Source organism: Uloborus diversus, chromosome 8, assembly GCF_026930045.1.
Source record: "Uloborus diversus isolate 005 chromosome 8, Udiv.v.3.1, whole genome shotgun sequence".
Lineage (NCBI taxonomy): Eukaryota > Metazoa > Arthropoda > Arachnida > Araneae > Uloboridae > Uloborus > Uloborus diversus.
This window is the reverse complement of record NC_072738.1, coordinates 35,713,100-35,730,279: the sequence shown is the minus strand read 5'-3', so window position 1 is coordinate 35,730,279 and position 17,180 is coordinate 35,713,100. Positions and strand designations below refer to the sequence as shown.

The 17,180-nt window shown below is 33.4% G+C and overlaps 1 protein-coding gene across 1 annotated transcript; it reads right to left on the bottom strand.

The window, feature by feature from the left end:
- Positions 1-3,988: 3,988 nt before the first annotated feature.
- On the bottom strand, positions 3,989-16,795 carry LOC129228300 (40S ribosomal protein S4). Its single transcript, XM_054862976.1, has 7 exons — positions 16,718-16,795; positions 16,235-16,312; positions 15,910-16,090; positions 11,422-11,519; positions 11,114-11,285; positions 7,158-7,287; positions 3,989-4,144 (listed from the first exon to the last, which is right to left on the bottom strand). The coding sequence occupies exons 1-7, from the start codon at positions 16,718-16,720 to the stop codon at positions 4,018-4,020; spliced, it is 789 nt and encodes a 262-aa protein (XP_054718951.1). The 5' UTR covers positions 16,721-16,795; the 3' UTR covers positions 3,989-4,017.
- Positions 16,796-17,180: the final 385 nt, after the last annotated feature.

The following is a 17,180-nucleotide window of genomic DNA, read 5'->3' as shown; positions in this document are numbered from 1 at the left end:
AGCATTATTAACTAAATGATTACTAATGTGGACAGTATCTGTATTAATGGAAATTTGTTTGAAGGTTATAAAAAAAGAAAATCGTAATTTTTGGACGTGTTTTCGCAGCGTCGTAGTTCAAAGCTGTAGTTCGCAGAAACCTACGACTTTCCTCGTAGCAGTTGGCAGTTCTGTATATAAATGTTTAGTAACTAATACAGTGAAGCACCGTTTATACGTTTTTGAAGGGACTTCATGAAAAAAGCGTACAAACGAAAAAAACGTATAATAGGTGTAGGTTAATGTGTATTAGACTTTGCAGGGACCAATATTAAAAACGCATAAAAGAGAAACGTAATAAACGGTGCTTGGTGCTTCTCTATCTACAAATTTTCAAAAATTTTAACAAATAAAAAAAAACTAAATTTAAATAAACATAAAAAAGTCGGATATTTTTTTAAAGAAAAAAATTTTTACAAACTCTGCGAACTACAGAGACATACTTTCTGACATTCAGCACTCTTTAAGAGCATGATTTCCGTTAAACTTTTAAATTTAATGTTTTTAATAAAAATATAAATGAACTGAATTCCCTTGCCTCGTCACAAGCCATAGTAATCATCATAAATGCTAAAAATCTTATTCCTACGGCTGATGCAAAGAGGTTCCAATTCAAAGTGAACGCGTTACAAGTAAAAAGAAAGGGCATATAAAAGAATTTAAATAAATTATTTTAGAATAGCATTTCAAAGCAAAGAATAGTAAGCATCAAAAAACAGAAAAATTCGATTCTCATATCGGATGCAAAGAGATTGCTTTAATCAAAATGAAAGCAGTAAAAGTCTAAAAATGGCAGATAAAAGAACTTATTAAAAAAAAAAATTAGAATGGTACTTTAACAAGGCTACAAGATGTAACATTAATAATTATCGGTATAATAGTCAGAAATTCAGAGTAAGGGGAAAAAATCGGATGTAAAAGAAAATAGTTTAACGAAATAATCGGATTTCCGGTATAACGTAATGACTTGTATCGGATTAGCGATAGAAAAAACTCTTTAAGGCCATGTAGAATAAAGACCCTCCCCAAGTGCGGTGGCTCCTCTCAATTTTATCACCCCCCCCCCCCCCGCATGCGCGGATCCAGAAACTGCTCGAGGGGGCGGTTGATTTTTTTGGGGGGGGGGGGGGGTATTTTTTGTCTGATTCAACTAAAATATCGAGATTTATCCAATCCAAGGAGGTCCCTCAACCTATTCCTTTCCCTTTCCGTCGAAATAGTCAATTCTAAAATCGCGTTTTAGAACTTGAATTTCGGAGGGGAGATGTTTCGATACCTTACATGATTAAAAGCCGTCTAAAATAGCGGACTGAACCCATTTAAACTACATGAAATGTCTACAATCGCGTTATTAAGACTTAATTTTTGAACAATACCAGGGGGAAGGCATCCAACTCGTCTTCTTAACATCAATAAAGATAATTTGAAATAGCCGTTTTGAAATTTCAAATCCAAAAAGTTTCCCCCCAGGAAGAAGATTCGAACCGAATTCCTTTAATAAATGTCGTCAAAGATAGCCTACACTTGCGTTTAATAACACCAATTAGGAAAAATACTCTTTCAAGAGAGGGACGATTGTACACTGTATCCGTCCCCCCCCCAAACAAAAGAAAAACGCGCCCATATTTATAATGTATTCAATTCCCCCCCCCCCCCCCCCTGTAAACAGCTTAATGGCATTGTCTGCGTCATGACCTCCTTCCTCCCTGTAAGGGCTGTTATTATTCTAACATATAGCTATTAGCGTCACTGCAATCAATAACGGAGTGGTTTGTTGACTCATGTCCCACTATACTTGCAGGGGATACGGATCTCGAATCTAGCGATTACCACTAGTTTCCCACTCGTTAATTCAAGGAACACCGATTGCCAACGTTTCAGAAACGCTTCCTCTGCGGGTAGGCGGAGTTGTGACTCTGGAGTTCTTTACAATGTTTGTCCATCTTATTTCAATTATTTATTTCTGTGCATATTTTAATTGCATGAATTGAATTTATTAAAGAAGAACTCTTGTTGCTGTGAAATGTTTGGAAAGTGAAGCTTTTCTATGAATTGAATTCTATGAATTTGTGTATTTGTAATGTAATATTTGGCCAACTTTGCATTTTGTAACTCTGATATCAATTGAATCTGTCACCAAATTGTAACCAAGGTTCATATCATAAAATAGTGCTACCTGTATTATTAATTTTCACAGTCCCTCTTGAAATATTTCACTTTAAACTTCGCGAAAATGCAATATTTGGCCAACTTTAATGCCCTATAACTCTAGTACCAGTTTAGTCTCCATCATCATATTTTCACTCAGTCTATTTTGAGATATTTGACTTTTTGCCAAAAAGAGAGTTTTGCCATTTTTTTCAAAAAAAACAAAAAAAAAAAAAAAAAAAAGACTAAGTTTGCAAGCTGAAAATTTCTACAAGTAGTCCTATATTACATAACACCTACAAGAGAAGAAAAAAAAATAGAGCTGAGACTGACCTCCTTTTACTAATTTTGAAGCACTAAAACTCATATTTTATGCTAAATTTCAGCTTGTCATTTTTTTTCTACGCCTCTTTCACCATTTATTTTGCATGCAAATCATGTCCAGTCATTCTGATGATGTAGGATTTTGTTTTGTCTTGATTAGAACCCCTATAACTGGAGAGGCAGACGCATCCGCCATTTTGGAGCAAGCATACACCAGGGAAGGCTACCTTTATTGGCAATCATTCACCAAACAGAGAATGAGAGAGAGCGAAGGTAAACACTGGCGAAGTTCTGGAAACAGTTGCCGCCGTTTCCAGGCTGCCAGTCACTTCGCCGGCTATTAATTATTCATTCCTGTTCCTTCTGCATCTGCTGGAAATCTGAAATCCTTTTTTTCGAGCCGTTTGCACGATTAACAGGCCGAACAACCAATTTGACTCAATTTAACACATGCTAAAGAAATGTAAACATCAGCAGCAATGCTATCGCTACGAAGTGCTGGATCAAGTTTGCTCCAAAATGGCAGATGCGTCAGCTCCTCCACTAGAGGCCTTAGTCTTGGTCGCTGTAAAATTAACCGTGTTAGATGCATTTACCAAAGACTTGTTTTAGGTCCAAAAATGGGACGTTAAAGTATGAGCCTAAAAAATTTTCTTTCAACACTTTTGAACTCACTTGGGTATTTTCGCAAACTCAAACTGCTGTTATTTTTCTCGTGAAAGGGATTGATAAGGGGATGATCCAAAATAGCAAGAGAAAAGGCTAGAATTTCTTTTACAGATGATTAATCCGAAAAATCTGGGAGAATATAGAGCAACTCCGCGGTCTTCAATGCAGCAAGTCGAAAATAACAGAGCTACTAAAAAAAAGGGCTAGCAGCGCGAATCGAAAAGACACTCCTGCAAAAGCATGTTGCGGAAAATCAAGGAGAGAACGTCGATGTAAATTTGTGGCTATGGAACGGTCCAGTAATTAAAGCATACTTTTCAAACACTCAACTTTTCTTTTTTAAGTAAAAACTGAAGGAAAGTCGAATTTGTCTCGACATGTCTCAGAAATGTTGTCCAAGACAGAAGTCTTGCACCTATGACCATATGAGTACAACTTTTAAATTTCTTCCAAGAGTTGCCAGTCAGAGACCATGTAACTACTTAACTTCCTTTTTAAGCAGGGGAGAGATGATAATGGACTCAAAATTCTACCTTATCGGTGGTGGTGGTAGGGATAGATCGGTTTTAAACCATAAATTTAGGTCTAAGTAACCTAGGTAAGTTAACTGAAAGCAAATGTCCCTTCAATATATTCAGACAGCTAATTGGGAAAATTATAAATATACCATAGCGATCTCCATCTTGGTATAACAAATCATCTCACTTTAGTTAATGTTTATTTCTGAACTGCATTCAAACCCTTTGAAGTAGGGTCGATCATCTTAAGCAAAAATAGTGTTGTTACAATAAAGTCAAAACCACTAAAATGTTCTTTTCTCATATTTATTAAATTTCATTAATGTTGTGATTTTGCGGCCAGACGCCTGTCCCTCTCTTCTGCAACTGAAAGTTTCACTCCTTTTCCTCTTGGTAATGAAATGAAAGGTTTGTTGCTCTTGCCAATAACAAAAACATAATTTAACCTGAAAAGAGATAAAAAAATAAGCTTCTGAATGTGATGACACAAACAGAAAAGACTGAAATAACAGCTGATCATTTATCAAGAAATAGTAAACACACTTAAAATCTTAAAAGCGTCAACTCCATGATTTATCAAAGAAAGACATGCCAATTCATCAAAGTTTTATTTTAGATAGATTTAAGTGTGATATGTAAACAAAAATGTAGTATTCAAATTACTTGACAGACGAAGGAAAATGAAGTATGGAACAGTATTAATATTTTTTTTTTATATTCTCAAGGTGCTAGCTTCCTTACAGAAGAAGCTTCTGTCAAATCAATATCTCAACCCCTGCCTGCAGTAGTTTGCTGACACAGATGCAACATTAATATAATCAGAATAGCGTATAATAGTAATCAGTTGTTGTCATACTTAATGCTATCATCATCTTGTGAAAATTTTAGCTGTAATGCGCAATATAAGGTATACCAAATTTTAAAACTGGAAGTAAACCACAAGATCTGTGAGAACTACCACTGCAAGCAGCTTTACATCACATTAGATAAAACTAAATGAAAACAGAAAAAATACTCATCTGACAGGAATTGACATAATATGTAAAGAACACAAGAAATTATCTTATATAAATACTTTGAGCATTGATACACCATGTATGAAATCAGAATAGCGTATAATAGTAATCAGTTCTTCATTCATAATAAAGCTTTCATCACTTGTACAGCTGTGGCAAGCCTAATCTCTATAGTATTTCAGAAAAGCATATAAAACATAAAAATGAATGACATTATTACTTCAGCATATTATGAAAATGAATTAATCTATGATAAAGTTGGAAGCAAAGCAATGTCAGAAAGACTAATCGTAACATTCATGGTAATTCATGCATTTGTTTTCATCATTACGGCTGAAATTAATCTTCACTATATATAGAGCAGAAATATTTTCTAAACCATAGCTTTACTATCCTCACGGCAAATCCAATTTTCTAGATACTTGTGTATCTTCCACGGGTAATGCATGAAACTCAGGATAAGTAGCATGCGACCAAATTGAAAGACTTTATTATAGGCTGATATTTGACCAAGAGTCCCAAGAAAGACCATGGCTTCGATGACCAGCCATACACAGGGCAAATCACTAGTTATGTAGCACCCTCAAACATTTTGTTTGATTAACACAAAGGATCACTTTAATATGAATGCAAATTGATATGCAATGTAAAAAGCCATGTCAGAAAGACTAATCGTAACACTCACAGTACTACTCGTGTACTTGTTTTCATCATTATGGCCCTAAATGATCTTTACTTAAAAAAATTATCAACAAAAACCATTATTACATTTTTAAATCGAAAGGTTTGAACACATGACAAACCTTGATAGCCCTAATTCTTCAGATTCTTCTATACCTTCCATGGGTAATGCATGAAACTCAGGAAAAGTAGCATGCGACCATATTGAAAGACTTTTATATTGGCTGATATTTGACCCAAGAATCTTAAGAAATTGACCTAGGCTTCGATGATCAGCCATTTATTTAACAGCTAGTAAGAAACAATTTAAGGCAAGTTTTACTGTCAGACAGCCAAGGGAATCTAGGTTTTAATCACCTGTACTCATAAATGAATGTCATCATGCAAGTATCTAGTTGTCATTCCAGTTAAGACAAAAAACAGTAGAACTAAAGTTAATCTACTTTTCAAATATTACAAATGAAACCCGAACATTTCGCATTGACTGCACGCGTTAATCTGCTTTTCAGACATCCAAGGAAGTGTGATAATCATAAGTTCTCAAAAAACATATAGTAGTCATCACATAGCAGATTGTTTTTTAAGTTAAAGCAATACTTAGGAAACAACAACTTTTCACTGAAAATTGCAGACAAACTAAAACTTAGTTGAAGCTCAGACTGGAGGGTACGTAGCCTCTCCGGTCATCAAATGTAGGAATACTGTATCTTGCAAACTTCCCACTCAATCCTTTTTAAAAACCGACTCCTCTCCCAATGCTCAATGTAAACGTGCATACAAATTTTTAAATAGCTTATTATACTATGCTCATTCAGCAAAGTAAGAATTTAAATGACAACAATTAATATGCCCCTCAGCAGATTTTAATTACATATGAATTGCTTGTCAGACATCCAAGGAAGTTTAAATATCATTAGTTCTCAAACATGATTGTATTTCATCATGAAGCAACAGTACTAAAGAATAATAATAAAAAAAAAAAAGACTCACAGTGGAATACAGTTATGTTCACCAAAACATGCTTCAGACATCCAAGGAAGTTTGAAAATCATTATACTTCATTTTTGTGGCATGTCATCATTGCAATGTTTCTAGTCATAGTAATTTATGAAGGCAAATAACTTTATAAGCTCTTGTAATATATTAGAGGTAAAGAATACCCCCCCCCCCTCAAAAGTCTTAATTATAAATAAGAGTTACACCTTGTAAAATATTAAAAAGGCAAACTTCACCTTTACTTTTCTTATGTATGCAAACTGAAAGTTCTTTCATCATTATTAGAATTGGGAACAACTTTTAATTTTAAAACAGAAATGCATTAACTGAAACAAAGTTGACAATGTCGAGACTAGTAAATATTGTTTGTCTTCATATACCAATTAAACTGACATTAAAATAAAGCACAAATGCCATTTCAGGGATCATGTCATATCATAGATAATCAAACAATGTAGGTAAATTATTCATCATTGGCTAGAAACTCATCTTAAACTCAAAACATAATCCACTTGAAAATTCACCAAATCATGCCATTCAGAATATTTTTAATATCATAAACAGTCAAACAATGTAGGTAAATTATTCATCACTGGCTATAAATTCTTATCCAAAATATAATTAACATGAAAATTCATCCAAGACATGCCACCTCAGAACTTTTTTTATATCATAAACATTCAAACAATGTAGGTAAAATGTTCATCACGGGCAAAGACAAAACAATCATATATTTACACCAATTAATTGAAAAGATTAACATTACCTTGTAGCAAAGCTGTGACCTTGAGAATCTTTAACATGGACAATATCAAATGATCCAGGATGCCGTTCCCGAGATGTTATTGTTCCAACTCTTCCCAAGTTATGACCACCAGTTACCATAACTAAATTTCCTGCAGGAAGACAAATACAACACAAATCATATCTTGGTACTTTATACCACACTACATGAACATCACTTTATTAAACATTTTTTGTACTTGAAATGGGAAAACAACTGCTGATTGGCACTTTAAGGAGGATGGATCAAATTGCATCAAACCACATCAATTGGTGTTTTCTTTCAAATACTGAATTTCATTTACCAGACCTACTGCCAAAATCTACTTATACGCAGCTGTAACTTTTCATGAAAATGGAGAAATAAGCTGATAGACAGAGAGCCCAGGGCCGCCAGACCTAACTTATTTCTAAGTAACAAAATGTGTAGGACAAGAGTCAGCACATACTTTGAACGTACGCGTAATTATTAACTTAAACCGAGGGCCAATTTGCAGGTACTGGGTACTGAATGTACGAAAAAACAGTGCTAACCTAAATTATTTAATAATTAGTTATTAAGTAAGTCTCAATTTTTATATAATGATACTCAGGGAGCTATTTCAAAACATTTTGTAAGCTGCCAGACCAATCGCATGGGCCAAACATCCCCTCAGACATCAGTTTAAAAAAAACCTACCAAACGGCCACACGTCCCATGGGCACTAATGGTTGCCAGTGGCTAGTGATGTGGACTAGGTAAATACCCAAAAACTGGGTATTTTCCAAAAAAATAAATATGCAGAAAGTGAATGGGATTTTTTCTTTAAAATCTAAATATGAAATAATTGGTAAAACTGATACATATGTATTACACAGTTTATAGTATTTTTTATTGAAGACTTGATGAAATTATGAAAGAAACATATTGTGAACCAAAGAATCATTCTTTTCAATGTCATAATTGGAGAAGTATAAGCAATTCAATGACGAACTTCAGAACTTCAAAATCAATCTAGGTTAGTCATATCCAAAACTAAAAAAGCATGAGGGCTGTTTGGAAAAATAAACGTATTTTATTGCTGTTTAAGTGATAACGTGGCAAATATAGAAAATTTTCATATTAATAAGTAAAAAAAAAGTCAAAATATTGCTTTCTGTTGCCTTGCTCATTTGTATTTGCTCCCCAGTACTGCATGAAAATTTATTCAAACTATTTTTAATACACGAAATTAGTGATGTAGGATGGGAAGGTAAATATTGTTTTGGGTATTTATTCGAAGGCAGGGTAAATCCTCTAGTAATTGTGCATTTTGCAAAACAATTTAGGTGGTATCAAAAGGTGATGATTTTCTTTTTAAAACATAAACCGTAGAATGAAACATTAAAAATATAAAAATTTAATTACAATTTTTTTAATTAAAAGAATGATTTAGAAAAAAAATTCAATGAAAGCCTTCCTAGGATGTTGTCTTTAAATGCGTTTTACTCAAAACTTTAAAATTCGCTATCAACATTGATTAGGCATATCCAACACAATAATTCTTTAAATTTGTGGTCAAAATACAATTTTGGGGTAAAAATTTATTGTTTTGCTTATGGTTAAAAATAAAAACCCGGGCATTTAACATCACTACCAGTGGCGCAACCTTACTTATTTTCTAAGTCTCAATTTTTATATTATGATACTCGGGGAACTGTTCCAAAACCTTTTGAAAGCAGACAGACCAATTGCATGGGCCAAACATCCCGCCAGACAACATCGCTCTGAAAACGAGCGCGACGCTATTATTTTTGAGCTTAAGCACTGAAAAATATCGTCTGCTTTCAAAAAGCAATATTATTAAAGCAGAAAACCTAGTAAAAAAATAAGAAATAGGATTGCAGTGAAACCACAATTTTACGTCTCCTGAATTTTCGTTTACTCCACATTTAACGTTTTTTCATCAGGTCCCCCAGTTATGCCTGCTAACTTAGACCGAGGGCCAAATTTCAGGTACTGGGTACTGAATGTACGCAAAAATAGTGAAAACTTCACATATTTTCCGAGTGCTGATTTTTCGTGCGCTCGTACTCACAGCGACGTTTTAACTGTCCGGCGGGATGCTTGGCCCGTGCGATCGGTCTGGCTGCTTACAAAATGCATTGGAATAGTTTCCTGAGTATCATAATATAAAAATTGAGACTAAGTAGGGTCGCGCCACTGGCAGCCATTAGTGCCCATGGGACGCGTCTGGCAGTTTTTTAACTGTGTCTGGCGGGATGTTTGGCCCATGCAATTGGTCTGGCAGCTTACAAAATATTTTGGAATAGCTCCCTGAGTATCATAATATAAAAATTGAGACTCCACAGGGCTCTTTTTAAATAATGAATAATGAGATTAAAGGATTGATGTTTCATGATGTTTAATTATGTGCTCATTTATTTTGATTTAAAATTCTAATATTCTCTATATCCCCATCCAATGGCCAAAACTGATTTTATTCAAGCCGGTTTTATCCATGGTTGAAACCACCACTGTTCGAAACTATTACAACCCTGCGTTAACATATCTTTCAACTCCAGTTGAAAGCAAAATTCAGTCAAAATACACTATTTCTTTTAAATTTGAAATTAAAAAGAATAATTGTGTATCTCGCAAAAAATGTGCCCATTGTGGCAAACCCAGCTGTTAACTCTGCAGGTCGTGACGCCACTGCCAAGAAACTGCGCAAACAAACATAGCTGGCGTAGCACAATACAATACTTCGCAAGTTTTGGCGATATCCAATCGAGAGTGTCATAAATCACCATGCATTTTTACTATTAACAGTTGTAGTTCCTCAGTGAGCAATGCAAATAATTAGGATTTTAGCACTTATTCACAATACAGTCGTCCCTTGCTACTTCGCGCTTCAAGGCTCACTACATTGCGGTTTTTCTAGTTTTTTTTTTCAAATATAGTAATTAGCCTTTTTTACGCACTTGTGTAAACTTTTTCTACAAAAGAATAACAAAGTATATGTCTTTTAAGTAAGGTAAGCTTTTAAGTAAGGTCTGAGAGGGTCTAGTTGAGGGAGTGGAGGTATAAAATCGGGGAATCGCTATCTCATTTGAACTGTTAAGCACTAACTGGAAAGTATAAATCACTGTATTATTACTAGGGGATAAATACATCTGTAAATGGTGTTAAAAAATGTTTAGCTCTTTAAGTTGTATACGTAAATGTATAGGAAGAACGGGGGCTCTTACGGTCACTAAAGGGCAATTGATTCATTATCGAACAAGTTGAGGTTTTTTCAGACTAGTTGTAGTGTGTAAGAACAGCATGTGTGTGTGGTTTATTTCTCAATAATTAACAATGCGATATCTATTACGTCTAACATATCTAATTTTCTCATATTTTGCGCAATATATTAAGTAATGCAAATGTTATGATGGCTAAGAGTGCTGTTTCATGTCTAGGGGGCTCTATTATAAAAACCTATTTAAATTGCAGTACATTAGTTTTATACTCTTTATTTAGAAAAATACATACAGAATCCTACTTCGCAGAAATTCAGTTATTTTGGTAAAGTCTGGGACAAATTAACCGCGATAAACGAAGGTTGACTGTAATTTGAATAATGCACGACAATTTAAATTTGTGTCTGAATATTTATGCACAAATCTTACAAAAGACTCATGCGACCAAAATAAAGAATTGATTTCGGCTTAATTTTTACTGCAGAGATAAAGTTAAATCCAGCAGATTAGACATAAGCCATGAAGATCACTGACACGCAAAAAATAACAGGGTTTCCACTCAATTCTGGACAAACTAATTCTGTTTATTGTATGAGAAAGCAGAATTACAAATGAGTGAACACTGATACATAAAAAACCAGTCAGTGAACACTGATTATATAAGATTACGAATATCTTAGTCATGGGAAGAATAAAAAAATGAAATACTTTCATTTGTAAGAAGAGTTTACTCACCAATGTCAAACTTTATGAAATCCATAATTTTGCCTGTAGCAATATCTAACTGGATAGTATCGTGTACTTTAATTTGAGGGTCTGGATACCTAATGGTGCGGCCTTCATGTGTAACCAAGAATGGAATTCCTTTTGGTCCAACTTGCACACGTTTCACACGGCACAATTTGTACTGTTAACCGGAAAATATAACCATTAAAATAATATCAAACTACTTACTGCTTCATTACAAATAGTTAGCAATCAATATATCAAGCATTCATACACAAGCCTTATCATTTACAAACCCCACACCACATGGCACTTACCTTAGCTTCTTCCGCTGTTATCCTATGCAAAATAAATCTTCCTTTTACGTCATACAATAATCGGAAAAATTCACCAGTTTTTTCGATGGTAATGACATCTGTATCAAAAAAAAAAAAAAAAAAAAAAAAAATTAGGAAGTTAATAACGGCTGAAATGAGTCGGAGATAGTTTTTTTTAATAAAAGAGACCTTTATTTGAAAATCTTAAGGGAAAATATCGGCAACACTAATAACTACACGTGAAAATAAAAAGGACTACTTTTGGGTGAACGCAAAGCAATATTAAAAGTAAAAAGGTTATGGCAGAAAGAAAAACACTTATGGTACTTGTGCATTTGTTTCTATCATTATGGCTGAAATGCTTCTCTTAAAAAATCAACAACTCTGATAATCCAATCTTTTAGATTCTCTTATACCTTCCATGGGTAATGCATGAAACTCAGAAAAAGTAGCATGCGACCAGATTGAAAGACCTTAATATAGGCTGATGCTTGACCAAGGACCTCAAGAAAGAGACCATGGCTTCGATGATCAGTCACATAAATAAGAGCTAGTAGTTTGAAAAATTATTTTTAAATGCCAAAGAAAGTTGTACTGTCAGATAGCCAAGGGAAACTAGGTTTTAATCATCTCAACTCAGAAATGAATGTCATCATACAAGTATCTATGAAAATTTCCAGCAATAACCAGGGATCTGTCCAGGATTTTTTGAAGGGGGGGGGGGGGGGGGGGGGCAGAATCTCTCCCCGGAAGATGGGCTACCCCTTAGTATCAATATCTATATACTTTTCTACAACATGTTAAATCATATTAGAAATGCTACATGTATGGTATTGAAAATAATTGAAACTATTCCTTTGGCAAATGCAAAAACACAAAAATAGCTTGTAAAAGAGTTTTTAAACATTTTAAAGGACTATGATTAACGCATCATTTTTTCTACTGACACAGTTGAAGCAAAAATAAAATTAAACCATCTATTTAATGTTTCAATTTTCGACTCAACATAGTGTATATAAAGCACTACATCTGGCTCTTTTATATTTGCATTTCTTAACACTAGAAAGTTTCTGATCCTATACATATTACACATAAAATTTGATAACCTGATGATTTTGCATATTTAAAACACTCAAGGTAAAAAAACTGCCAGTCAGACATCCAAGGAAGTTGGACAATCATAAATTCTCATAAAAAAAAATGTTTCATCATCATATAACAGTGCATAAAAAACATTTTGTACTTTCAGACAGCCAAGGGAAACTAGGTTTTAATCACCTACACTCATATAAGAACATCATCATGTAAGTACCAGCAATGACAAAAAACAAACATATAATGTAAACAAACTTTGTTACGTAATGGACAACTTTTCAAAAGTCAAATTTGTTTTTCTTTTCAAACTGGGAATTGGAAATCAAGGTTTAAAACTATCGAAAATTATCATTTATTTTTAGTGAGTTGGCTGAAATACACAACACTAAGTACTATGGAATGACCTTGCAATAATTAAATGGCAAATCCTAATCAACAAGAAAAGAATATATATTATAAGCCTATATCGCAGATTCAAGGAAATTCATTGATCAGTTAACAAATGTTTACACTACTATATGCTACAAATGCCCCCACCTTCTCCTTAAAAAAGACAAAAAACCTCATATAAAAAAAAAATCTTTAGTTGAGTTTTATTGAAAAAACCCAGGTATTCCCAACCCTGATTAAAGTTGTTTAAGTCATGAAAAATTTATTTGCAGCTACTCTGAGTTCAACAATTTCATATGAAAAACTGCTTATCAGACATCCAAGGAAGTTTGACAATCATTAGTTTTCAAAAATTCTCTTAGTCATCATACAGCAGATTTTATTAAACATAAAAAATCCAAACTCATTTTAAGTTAATATTACTTAATGCATACCTGCCAACATCCAAAGAAAAAAATCCAGTAGATTTTTTCAATGTAGCGCAATATCGCTTTTTTCCATGTTATTGAGGGGAAAATGGGGATTTTTTATTATCTCTTAGGAACTACTTTGATATACTCCCCCCAAATCGGAAATTTGGCCACTTTTTTTCTCACTTATGGTACAAAATACAAGAAAATACTAAATTTGGCAACAGCAAAAACCTAAAAGCTGAAAAAACCTAAATGGGCAACACAAAAATAAGAAACAGCAACCCTAAAAAGTCCGTAGGGAGTGCCAGATTTTGCGCGTTTTTTTTTTTTTGGGGGGGGGGGGGGGGTATATCAAAGTTATACCATCTCTTAAAGTACAATCATATGCAAGTTCCTTGAGTCATATACAGAGTTTAATTAATGAAATTATTAAATGGAAGAATAAAAGTTAAAGTAATACTTTTTCAATGAAAAGTTATTTAGGGAAAAAAAGAATTTCAATTATCTGTAAAAATTCAATCATAGACAGGTTTTTTTCAGGTCTTCAACAAGATTTAATCTACTTTTTTCGGCCGCAAAGTGCCCGATAATAGCGGTCGTTTTGTGTACAGGAAGAAATGTTGTAATTAAGCAACATAGGCTTAGCCATGAGTGCGCGAAGCGAGATCGCAAATGTAAACAAGAACTGATGTTGCCAGATTTGAAATTGAGTGGGAAACTTTCAAACCATGGAGTAAAAGCGCTAAAATGATGTAAAAATTTATTTTAAAGGGGTTTGGTGTTTTCATTTTCAAGAAAATCCCTAAATGGAAGGATTTTTTTTTAGAGATTAATAAAAACCGGGAGATTTTCAATAAAAATCGGGGAGACCGGGAGAAATGTCAAAAATCCGGGAGTCTCCCGGAAAATCCAGTAGAGTTGGCAGGTATGTTAATGTATAAAATCAGACAGCCAAGGGAAACCAAATTATAATCACATGCATTCATAACGGGCATCATCATGAATAAATTATCAACTTGAAGCAATTGGTACGTCTCTAAGAAAAAGGCTTCGAAGGCCTTTTGCTTTTAATTAGACATCTACCGAGAACTCGGTAACTACCTGGTACTCGGCCAAATTTTGATCAGGGAGGTCATTCCAAGCTCATCAGCTTGCGAGATCGAGATTTTCGCTCACGTGAGTGGTTGTGAGGTAGAAATGTTGCAAAGTAGTATTCTAATCTACTCGAACCTAGACGCAAGCTAAGTTTGAGTAGATTTGAATACTACTTTGCGACATTTCTACATCACAACCGCTCACGTGAGTGAAAATCTAGATCTTGCAAGTAGACGAGCTTGGAATGACCACCAAGGTACTTGGCCAATACCGAGTAGCTGTAAAAAATTGAATATTGTTCAAAGCAGATCTTACAATTAATAAAAAAGTACAAGCATATAATATACCACAATCATTTACAATTCAAATTTACAAGTAAAATTCAAAATTTGAGAATAATGAAGTTTGTTATTATGCTTCAAGGGAGTAAATCTTATATTTTAATGCCACAAAGTTGATAAAACTTATTTATTAAAAATGGGGCAAAAAAGGTAAGTACAGAAAATACGAAATGTTTATATTATTAAATGGATTTTTGCCACTTCCAAAATTATTTATAAGAAGCATAAAAATACCTTTTCTTAAAAAATAAAACATTGAAAGCAAATGTGCAGGAACATATTTTGGCATTACAAGGAATGCTTTTACCAATGCACAAAATGTGAGCTTACGTATTTAAAGACATCCGACAAATATCTGATTTTTTTTACATTCATCAGCTCACATTTTATGCACGGAAAAAGAAGTTCCTTGTAATATAGAAACACCTGTCTGCAGTGTTCCTTCACATTTGTGCTATTAACGTTGTTTCATTTGCTTTTAAAAATTATTTAAGTTTGCTGGACTAGAAGTATAGTTTGATATGATTTGTTTTAATTCCAACTTGATTAATCCTACCTTTTATGCATTTGTTTATTTTTACTAATAACTTGTTCGTAAAATTGACTTAAACAAAATCTTTTAAATAATGCATAATTAAATTTCAGCTGGAATTTTATTTTAAACTATTTGGTTTATACTACTATTCCAATGAGATAATTCGTCAAGTGTGTGTCAGTGGTATTTCTTAAAACATAATTCTAACTCAGTACTCGGCCAAAGTGCTACTCGGTACGTCACTACTTTTAATCATGTATTCTTGAAGGCAGTAATTTTGAAGTAGTAATAACTTTTTGCCAAAGCAAATTGTACCTAATATGCTATGCATATGTTTAGCCACATCAGATTCATCTTATATCAGGAGTTATCAAACAATATAGGTAACTTAATCATCACAGCAATGGCTAATTATCTAATAGATATTTGATGTGCATTAATGAAGAAATAAAAATTCAGGTAACTGAACAGGAAATTAGAATCAGTTCAAACAGATGGCAAATCATTTAAACTTAATTATAAAATTCATAAATATATATATGTATACATATATATATATATCTGAGACATTTATACAAAAATGCTTAAGAACATTAAATACTATAATTAATGTATTTACCCATGAAACCAGCTGGGTAGTTGCTGTCAGTTCTTACTTTTCCATCAACTTTTATCAGTCTCTGCATAACTATCTTGGTTACTTCTGCATTCGTCAATGCATATTTTAGTCTGTTCCTTAACATTATGATAAGAGGTAAAGATTCCCTCAGTTTGTGGGGCCCAGTACTGGGTCGTGGAGCCTATCAACACATTCATAAACAAGATGAATTTCTAGTACAATCCCATTAATATGGACTACAAACATAGCAAGCTAATAATAACAAAACATACGCATGCTTTCCAGTAAAAGCTAATTTTAATTTGATAATTTAAACATCACTTACAAATACTCCACCTAATTTGTCCAACATCCATGATTTCGGTGCGTTAAGTCTTTTCAAATGCTTCTTCGGGCCCCTAGCCTAAACATAAAATGAAAACAAGAGTACGCATTATTGAAAATACTTTTACATATGATAACGCGAATGAATCACAATATAGATGTTCAATGACCTATCAATTGAATCCTTGGAAAAGTTTTTGGACAGCGCAAAAAATTAGTCAATATTGGCGAAATATTATGATATATAAGCTTTCAGAAGAGAATAGCAAAAAGAATATATATTTTACAAACATTAACATGCTACTTCCAGGCATAAATAATTTATGCCTCGCTGACATTTATTCAGGGGAAAAAAGACATAAAATAACAAGTACTTACTTAGCAGCAGATACATATTAGTTATAAAATCTTATTAATTCATTACCAAGTTATTTTTTCAAGAATGATTAATATGGATTGTACAATAAAAGAGTATGAAACTCACCATTTTCGCCTAACAGTAAGACCAATTTTTACTACATCAGAAACAATACTATAATACGTTGCCAAATACCAAAACAAATTTTAAAGATTTCGTTACGAAATTGTAGTTGCCAAAATTGGTAAAAGAAATTGGATGTTGAAAACAAAATTTTCAAATCAGATAAAAACCATATTAATCTACTTTTAAAGGATTTAATGATTGAACTTTTGCCTATTCATCGATTTTCCAGTTTTAACAAGAAAAATAATTTTTTTTATTTGGTTGTGTTCGATGAGTGACCGGTATCACCGGTTAAAATAATGACGTCAAAGAATGATGTCACCTCCTATGCTTTAGCACTAGCTGACGTCATTGCTTTCACGTGATTAGCCAACCGGTTGCTACCGGTCAAGCTTTGCATTTTGTTGCATAATGCTTACTGTACTGCCATCTACCGTTGCTAATTTAAACCATACTGTTCAAT